The sequence below is a fragment of the Pteropus vampyrus genome, unplaced genomic scaffold (genome assembly GCF_000151845.1).
Source record: "Pteropus vampyrus isolate Shadow unplaced genomic scaffold, Pvam_2.0 Scaffold195, whole genome shotgun sequence".
In the NCBI taxonomy this organism is placed as follows: Eukaryota; Metazoa; Chordata; class Mammalia; order Chiroptera; family Pteropodidae; genus Pteropus; species Pteropus vampyrus.
The window spans coordinates 658,917-667,942 of NW_011888976.1; the positions used below are offsets into that span (position 1 = coordinate 658,917).

General features: G+C 40.4%; 2 protein-coding genes across 8 annotated transcripts; both read right to left on the reverse strand.

The window, feature by feature from the left end:
• Positions 1-731: 731 nt before the first annotated feature.
• On the reverse strand, positions 732-1,761 carry LOC111746606 (hydroxyacyl-thioester dehydratase type 2, mitochondrial). The gene has a single exon (XM_023537635.1). The coding sequence runs from the start codon at positions 1,689-1,691 to the stop codon at positions 1,176-1,178; it is 516 nt and encodes a 171-aa protein (XP_023393403.1). The 5' UTR covers positions 1,692-1,761; the 3' UTR covers positions 732-1,175.
• RPP14 (ribonuclease P/MRP subunit p14) lies at positions 732-8,656 on the reverse strand. 7 transcript variants are annotated; one of them, XM_011371771.2, is made up of 7 exons: positions 8,369-8,592; positions 6,107-6,245; positions 5,539-5,636; positions 5,352-5,436; positions 2,769-2,845; positions 2,279-2,357; positions 732-1,859 (listed from the first exon to the last, which is right to left on the reverse strand). In XM_011371771.2, the coding sequence occupies exons 3-7, from the start codon at positions 5,613-5,615 to the stop codon at positions 1,803-1,805; spliced, it is 375 nt and encodes a 124-aa protein (XP_011370073.1). In that variant the 5' UTR covers positions 5,616-5,636; positions 6,107-6,245; positions 8,369-8,592; the 3' UTR covers positions 732-1,802. The 7 variants fall into 7 exon arrangements, with proteins under 7 accessions (XP_011370073.1, XP_011370075.1, XP_011370076.1 ...); XM_011371773.2 differs by lacking the exon at positions 8,369-8,592 and adding an exon at positions 8,213-8,362; XM_011371774.2 differs by lacking the exon at positions 6,107-6,245 and having other exon boundaries at positions 8,522-8,656.
• Between the last annotated feature and the right edge of the window lie 370 nt (positions 8,657-9,026).

Sequence of the window (9,026 nt, forward strand, 5' to 3'; positions counted from 1 at the left end):
ACCAATTACACTTCTTATATTCCTGATCAAAGCATCTAGCTGTGGTCAGAGCCACCATGTAAAGCCACAGAGCATAGGCAGAGCACATCTATGTTCCATTACAGATTCTTAAAAGGATTAGCTCTGTTCGGGATGACCATTTAGTACTAACATATTAGGCACATTTCCTTGTCAATCCCCCTGAACTATTAAGAACTTGGTCTCCACAGTGTTTCTTATACTTTTTATTTCTTATAATTTCTTACAATAAGCATGTATTATTTTTACAAAGGGGGGGAATCCACAATATTTTCAAGGATGGGAGAAAATAATCTGCATTACCAAAACCGACACTTTGCATTTCAAGATCTATTCCACGTTTAGAAGACCAAGAGATTGCCTGACATCCTGAAAGACTGGCCTGTTTACTTGTGGGCCAGTTAGCTTTAAACTCAGGAAAACTTCTAACTTCATTCACAGGGAGAATGAATAATAGTAGTAGCTACTGTTTACAGGCTAGGTCTTGTGCTTTGCTATTTGTATCTATCATCTCTAGCAATCCTGTGTGGTAGGTGGTATCCCCATTTTATAGATTAAACCAAGAGTTTACATAGCTGAGTCCAAATCTGCACGATAACCCTTCTCTGATAACAGGAAAACTATCTGAAAGGCAAGTACCACTTGAAAGTTAAGCAAGATGCCACCTTGGTGTAAACAGTAACAAATTACAAAAAACTCTGACCCAGAAGCTGTTGAAGAATATTTAAGAATATTTACTCGTAAAAGATAGATGTTCAGATGACCCAATGTCTATTGTTGCCTTCAATAATTAAATGCTAGCTAGTTAGAAATTCAGTGGGAAACTTATTCTATACAGATATAGGTGGGTTTGTGTTATCCAAATGCAAATCTAACTAGGTTTGAAATCCTAAAAGTAGAACCTTTAGCTAAACAACCTTCCCAATATGTATTTTTTTAATTTAAAAAAACCAGGCAGGTGATATAAAGTCTGTGTGAACCATAAAGCCAACTTGGAAAGTGGACATGTGAACACCTCTCTACCTGTTCCCCTCCTCCAATATGGGCTGCTGGGTCCGTTAGCCATTCCTTGTTGAAGAGCAGCAATCCCTGTTTTCCTCAGAGGCTCTTGATAATGATAACATTGATGTATGAACTTGCATCTTTAAACACATATTTCAGGATCTGGGAACTTCTGGGACCGTAACTTTAACCCAGCCTTCCATAACAGTCTTTTTACTTTCTATTACAAAACACGACACTGCAATAATAGCAATGAACCGCTTCAGCCTTTTCACTTCCGCAGAAGCTAAAACAACTTCTCCAACATATAAAGGGGCTGGAAAGTTAATTTCCTGGGAAAGAAATACACAGCCTGGCCCTGGCATTTTAGTACCTAGGAGAGCTGAAATAAGTCCATTGATCAAAACTCCATGTACAATTGTCTTTCCAAACTTGGTGTGTTTTGCAAAATCTTCATTTAAATGTAAAGGATTGACATCCCCTGTTAATTCTGAGAAGGAAATCACATCCCTCTGTGTGAAGGCCCTGCTGAGTTCAGCCCGGTCTCCAACTCTGATGTGCACATGCTGAAAGTGCTGCCTGTTTAGCACTGGTTGGTTCAGGCAGATTCTCCTCGGAAGCCCACCCCACCAAAGACGATGGCTGGAAATTACTGGGAACATCTTCAGCATCCTCGAATTCCATCAACGAGAGGTTTTTAGCCTGCTTCAGTTTTCACACATTATGCTGGCATCAAAACGTACTTTTGAGAGCGGAGGAATGTTTCTGAAATTGAAGACTATTCAATCCAAAACTAGTTCCCTACTATTACCAGATAATGCAAGGAGAAATGGAGAAACCTATAAGAGAAAGAAAAATGTTAACACAGTTATCAGGAGAAAATTGCACTGAAACACAAGGCAATGTAGAAACATGCCTAGTTTTATAGGACAAACCAAGTTATGCAGTAGCATTTTAAACAGCATCTTGAGAGGAAGCCTTAGATAAACAAGTGGTCATGATAAGCTCAGAAAGAGCATCCCAATACATAAGGCACTAGGCATTAAGCAATAAATGAAAAGTTAAGACTTTTCTGTATGAGTTCCAAGTTTTATCCCAAACTCCTCCCATACAATTGGAAGCAATGAAGTTCTGAATTTTTCTTCCCTAGCTAGATATTAACCACACTGGATTTATGCAAACACAAAAATGGAACACATATTAAAAAGTAATTTGATCCATTACTCAGCCTCATTTAGAATATGTGAATAGTCTTTACCTGAATCACTCTGAAAGCACATTTCTTGCCTTTATAGGATCCTAACAGGGTCAAAGAGCTCCACAATTTGACAAGACCACTATGGAAAAATCAAGAAAGCATTAATAAATATTTGTCCCTGCAACATCTTCCTAGTACTTCTGTGCTAATCCAGAAAATCTAACTTAAATGAGAAAACTTTAAAAAGAAAAGCATAATATATCATAGTCAGAGAATAAAATAAATCTCAATTGTTTCTAAAGTATTTATTTCTGAGTTTACAACTATGATCATCAATTGGGAAACACTGGAGTTGTCAGCAAATCTCAAGTTTTGCTCTCCAGTGTGTAAGTTCCTGCTTGATGAATATTCATATTCTCCCCAGTTTAAACTTCCAAAAGCTGCTCAGAGTTCACAATGACAAAGCTCTTATTCCCAGAGAGCATTTTTGCTCTATTTCTCCATTCGTCTTTCTGCTGTTATACTAGAAATGTCCCACTGTCTGCCATACCTGCTACATATTCTCAAGACAGCTGACAAGGTCTTCTCTTCATAGTTTAGGATGTCCAAGGGTAGGGCAGCATCAACCTAAGTATGCAATAATGCTATTAGCAGACTATTATCAACATTAGTCTTGAACTCTAAAAACTAATCCTATCAATTGCTTTTTTCCTCCAAAAATGCAGTATTTTATTTAATGGTGCTGGAATAGTGGGCCTGCTCATTTACAACTACCCCCTGCCTCGAATGTTCACATTGCTAATGCCTCTTCATCCTTCAAGTCTTCATTTAAATTGTTCCTTCCCCAAGATTAAGCTCATTCACTTGCTCTGCTCTTTCATGTACAGGACCCACATACTTCCTCATTCTTTTTTTAAATGTGTTTACTTCCTTATGAAACTGTCTATTCCAAATATTTATTGCTTGATGTCTTATCGTTGAATTATGGGCTAGAACCTGGCAGTCTGGCCTCACTGGACAGACTGGGCCCTCAGGTCTTTTTTTTTTTTTTACTGGTCTCAGGGATAACACTCATCATCCTTGCCATTAATTGTTCAACATGGTTTTCTTCTAAAAATAACCAAAACCATTAGTCCATAAGACAGAGGCCATGTCTGTTTGTTTATAGCTATATCCCCCAGAACTAGGTTTCATATCTGACATATAGAAGGTACACATATATTTTTTTAAGCTCTTTACTTTGAAAAATTAGTCATAAGAGATTTATCCAGCCTCCCTCAATGTCAACATCTTGTACCAACTATAGCACGATATCAAAACAGGAAACTGAAACTGACAAAACAAAGTTTATTCAGATTTTACCAGTTATACATGCACTCGTATTTATGTATGTGTATGCATAGTTCTATAACATTTTACCATGTAGGTAGTTTCATGTAACCCGTATGAAGTTTCATGTAACCACTTGATTGTAATCAAGATAAAGAGCTACACCATCTCCACAGGCTCTCTCCTCCTACTCCTTAATAGTCATACCCACTTTCTCCAATATCCCTGACCCCAGGCAACCACTAATCCTTCTCAGATTGTTATGTCAAGAGCGTTATATAGAGTGACATCAGAAACATGGTAGAGTGAGAGATGTCCCCAGTTCTCTCCCCTTGAAACAACAATAAGCTGAACATCTAAAACTCAACAAAAGACACCCAACCTGCACACGAGCACACCTGAGCGTGGGATTTGTGAATGAGAGCTACCATAGACAATAAATTTTGTAAAATTCTAAAAAAAAAAAAAAAAAGCATTATATAAATGGAAACACTCAGCATGTTTCCATTTGAGATTGGCTTTTTCACTAAGCATAATTCTCTGGAGATTTGGTCACGTTGTTTGGTGTATCAATAGTTTGTTCCTTTTTATTATTGAGCATATATCGTGGTATAAATGTACTATAGTTTATTCACACATTAAAGGACATCTAGCTTATTTCTATTTAGGGGTTCTTACTAATAAAGCTTCTGTGAACATGCATATGCAAGTTTCTGCATGAATGTTAAGTTTTCATTTCTCTAGAATAAATGTCCAGGTGTGCAGTTGCTGAGTTGTATAGTAGGTACATGATTAATTTAAGAAACTGCTAAATTTGTGTTCAAAGAGACTATACCTAAAATTTTTTACATTTTACATTCCTACCACTAATGTATGAGTGATTCAGTTTATCCACATAATCAACATTTAGTATTATCAGTATTTTTCGTCTCAGTCATTCTGCTAGGTGTGTAGTGATTATCTCATTGTTTTTAATGTGCATTTCCCTAATGGCTAATAATGTTGAACATCTTTTCATTCATGTGCTTCTTTGCCCACATCTTTTTTAGTGCAATGTCTGTTCATGTCTTTTGCCCATTGTCTTAACTGTGTTGTTTAGTTTTTTACTACTGAATTTTGAAAGTTCTTTACATACTCTAGATATTAAGCCTTTGTCAGATATGTGGTTTGCAAATATTTTCCTCCAATCTATTTGTGTTTTTCATGCTCTCAATTGAGTCTTGTGTGGAATAAAGTTTTAAATTTTTATGAGCTGTTTAGCAGATTTTGATTTGACAGAATATATAAATCAAGAAATAACTTCTTGAAAATCATCTGTCTTTGTTCTCTCTCAAAATTCGTTTTTAAGTGAATGCTAAAACATGACTGCTTAAAGTGTTCGTCTGTGATAAGGAGCTGCATCGGAATAAAAATCAATATCACTAAGCACACTGTTTAGTTCAGCTCAGTTTTTTTCATAAGGAGATTTTTCTCAGTAAAGGAAGTGCTGTGCTGATTTACCTTTCTAGTGTGACTCTCAAATCTTCACAATGGGCAAAACAAACAAACAAACAAAAAACAGTTTGTAGTTGCCAGTCTGGACCACACTTTGAGTAGCATTGCACTAAAATAAACATTTGTCTAATGAGCTCCTTGTCAAAAAGAAGGCGTATTAGAACACACTTACCTAAAATTCATCATTTCTGAAAGTCTGCTTCTGAATTTACAAATATGATTTTAAAGTTTTTAAATATTTGGAAAAGTGTTCTTTCAGTATTTATTACAAAGATCTTAGGAATGTTCAATCTATCGAGTGATTTCATACCTCTCCAAACAGGTCCTTCAGGGCTGAAATAAGCAGCTGTTTGAACTGTGCAGCATTCAGTCCAACTCCATGATCTTGAAATTCTCTATCAAAAAAAAATGAAAAAGAAAATAATACCTCGTATTAAATTTCATGCTACTCAAATTCATAAAATAACCAAAAATAGAACTTAGGAGACTGAACTTACAGGCAGACTTTCATGTAGTGGTGTTCAGAAGGATTTTTGTAAACTATTCTTTCATATGTGGCAGCTGGGGCTGGCATCTTTTCCAATGCTGATTACACCTACATTAAGAGTCAAGAGGGCTAGAAATTAGCAACGTACGAGCTATTTTTCACGTTTCTAATGAGTATTTGACCTATTTGATTTTTTAAAGAACTGCAACAGACAGTAATGCATCTAATTCTAATCAAACTAAGGTTACCCACACAGAAACAAAGAAATTTCTATATATCATACATGCCACACCATGTGTTCTTAATAAATTCTAATAACATAATCCCACTGAACATTTTCCCCTACAGAGTACCCAGCTCTGTGTTAAATACTTCATATGCCTTCAAACTGATCCTATGAGGTAAAAGCTAACATTACTTCCATTTTAGAGAAGAGGACATTAAAACTTAGCAAAGACAGGTAACACCTGCCCAAGGGAACAGAGCCTCCAACCACTCCTGAGCACCCTCAAGACCACTCTGATATGATGCCTCTTAATCCAAAAAGAAAAAAAAGTAGAAACATAAAGGAGTAAAACCTGAAATCTGAAGGCCCTCTTCTTGTTTACTCTCGGTCAACACTGAACATACACAGGAGGATGAGGGGTGGTAGTTCTGCTGACTCTCCCATGTTCGATTTGTGAGTTCTGTCAGTCTGGAGGCCAGGTCAACAAAGGGCTATTTGGCATGAAAGACAGCTTCAATAGCAACAGGTTTGAGAAGAGGAATTCCTAGAATGGGCTCTCAATGCCATTTCTAACAGACCTGAAACTTTCAAGAACATGCTGATCCCCTAGTCGGGAATCTCTGTCCGTGGCTCCACTCCCACCTTACTCTCCCTCTGGATAACTCCCACTCATCCTTCAAATTACAGCTTACAGTTCACCTCTTCCAATAGTTTCACCTCTTCAAGACCTTTTTGACACCCTGTTCTAAGTTACGTTCCCTTTGTATGTAATTTCTTAACACTTCATTTGTTTACTATCTGGTTCCCCCACAAAGGGACCAGGAAACTGAGGCCCAATCAAGGAAAGGGACTAATCCAAGGTCACATAGCTATAGACCTACATTTGTAAAAACCTCTCTCGGTCAGGCCAGTCCCAACCACTCCCAGATGGTGACCACCAGAGAAAATGAGAAGTCAGAGTCAAGGAGCTACATCCAAACATCCACTCAACAAACATGAATATTTACTGTGTCTGGCATGGAGTAGGTATTCAACAAACTTACTGAATATATGACAGACTGAATGGTTAAAGTGTTAGGCCTATAGGTTGAAAAGAATCTTTGGTTTCAGGACTGCAGCAATGGTTATCTGGTGCTTCTTTTCCAATCACTAGAATCTCCCCTGACTAGAAGGGCAGGAAGAAGAGGACCCTATTTATTTCATTAGTTGTCTAGCACATGATAGATGTTTTTAAAATATTACTGACTGCCTTGATGGAACTGGCTGCCTGAGTACGGGAATGACTTTGGGCCTGAGGTTCAGGAAGCCAATAATAATGAAGACTTAAAGAGGATTCTGGAGATAGTGGTGATAGCTGCACAGCAATGAGTGTACGCAATGCCAAAGAACTGTACATTTTAAAAATGGTAAGTTCTGTTAGGCATATTCTACACACTTACACACACAAACTTAAGGAGCAAGTGTTGAGCAGTCACCTCTCCATGGCCAGGCCTGAGCCTCAAGGTCAATCATAGCACTGCCCTCTGCAGGCTGTCCTGAGACTTCAAAAGATGATGCCGGGGTACAGCCTGGCGTATTCACCCAGCTCACCACAAAAATATGAGCACTTCTATATAGTCATTGCCATTATCATCTTCCAAGTTAGCCTTTTTAATAGCTGTAAGGATGCTCTTTAACTCATCTGTTAGTAACAGCCATCCCTGCTTCCCTCCCGAAACTAGCACCTACTGCGGCCAGAGTGAGCCTATTAAAATCTATTCAAGCCACGCCATCTCCATGCTCAAAATCTTGCAATGGTTCCCGTTTCACTCAGAGTAAAGCCAAAGTCTTTACAGCCGCCTGCAAGGCCCTACCTGATCCGTACCGCTGCTTCCCCAGACCGCTCTGACCTCTTGTCCTATTTCCCCCTGCTCAATCCCTTCCACCACAGCTCTCCCTCACACGCCAGTTTCCCTCCAGGCTCTGGGCCCCACTCCTAGCTTTTCTGCATGCTGGGAATGTACTCTTCCACTAGGTAGCCACATGGCTCACTCTCTTGTCTTCTCCATTGCTTTGTTCAAATCTTACCCCTCGATTTGGTCCAGTAGCTATCTAATACGGCAGTCCCCGCTTCCCCGCTTCCCCGCTTCTGCTCTATTCTTTTCTCATCATACTTACCACATTCTAATATAACTACGTAATTGTTATTTATTTGTACTCCCCTCCCCTCAACCCCAATAGAATGTACACTCCAAAAGAAAAGGATCGGTCCTGTTCATGGTTGTTTCCCAAGAACCTAAAACAGTGTATCACACACAGTAGGCATTCAACATAGCTTCTGGACTAAATCAAACACACACACACGCACACGCGCGCGCACACGCACGCACACACACACACACAATCCCCTCCTGTTGGGCACTTAGGTCCCTTTCAATCTTTTTTCGACTAACGTCCGCTATTTATCTGGCGTCCGCACCCATGGTCCGCAACCACCGTCCGCGTCCGCGACTGCGTCGCACAGAAGGCTGGGCAGGTTCGCAGCCCAGCCTCGCCTTCCGCACGCCGCGTCCTCCGCCGCAGCGGAGAGGTACCTCAGGCCACCCCGCGCCGCCCGCCGTCGCTCCCGCCTTACGCATGCGGTCTGAGTCGCGCGTCCTGCGTCACCCGCGCGGCCGACTGAGCCCACTCCCGGAAAATAGCCGCTACGCTATGGGTCTCCGCGGGAGCAGACTGACGCCTCTCAGACGCCTGTGCACTGCAAGAATCCGCCAAAGTCTCGAGCTACCTAGCAGAGGCCGGAGTCTGGGTCCCAAAAACTTCGGGGTGGTTACGTTTGGCTTCCGTATGCCCCGCCCCCGGTTACGTCATGTCGGCTAGGCGCGGACATGACGTCACCGCACGGAGTCCTGAGGACGCAGGCGTGAAGCCGGATCAGGAGCTGAGACCACCTCCGCGCTCTGTGCCCTCTGGTTCCTTCCCCGGAGAAAGGCGTGTGTGCTAATGTCTGCATGAGATTCGGGATTCAGGGCATATTTATTTGGCCAGGGAGCTTACTTCATAGTTATTCATTTACCAATACCTTTATTCATCCAACAACTTTATATTTAGCATCTCTTCTGCTGAGCATCACCAATGTCAAACACTCCTTAAGGATAGGATCTACTCTCAATGTCTTGTGGCTCCCAGCACCTAGTAGGTGTTCAGTCGGGCTTGACATAAAAAGACCCAGGTGGACCTATTTACATATGTAAGCCAAGTTTCATCTCTGCATTTATTCCTTAAGTACTTGC

Excerpts from the sequence above, each read along its gene's own strand:
- LOC111746606 (XM_023537635.1), bottom strand. The coding sequence starts at position 1,691 with ATGCTGAAGATGTTCCCAGTAATTTCCAGCCATCGTCTTTGGTGGGGT.
- RPP14 (XM_011371774.2), bottom strand. The coding sequence starts at position 5,615 with ATGCCAGCCCCAGCTGCCACATATGAAAGAATAGTTTACAAAAATCCT. Across the intron at positions 5,437-5,538 it reads CACTACATGAAAGTCTGCCT|AGAATTTCAAGATCATGGAG; the intron begins GTAAGTTCAGTC and ends TTTTTTTGATAG. Across the intron at positions 2,846-5,351 it reads TGAAGGACCTGTTTGGAGAG|GTTGATGCTGCCCTACCCTT; the intron begins GTATGAAATCAC and ends TTGCATACTTAG.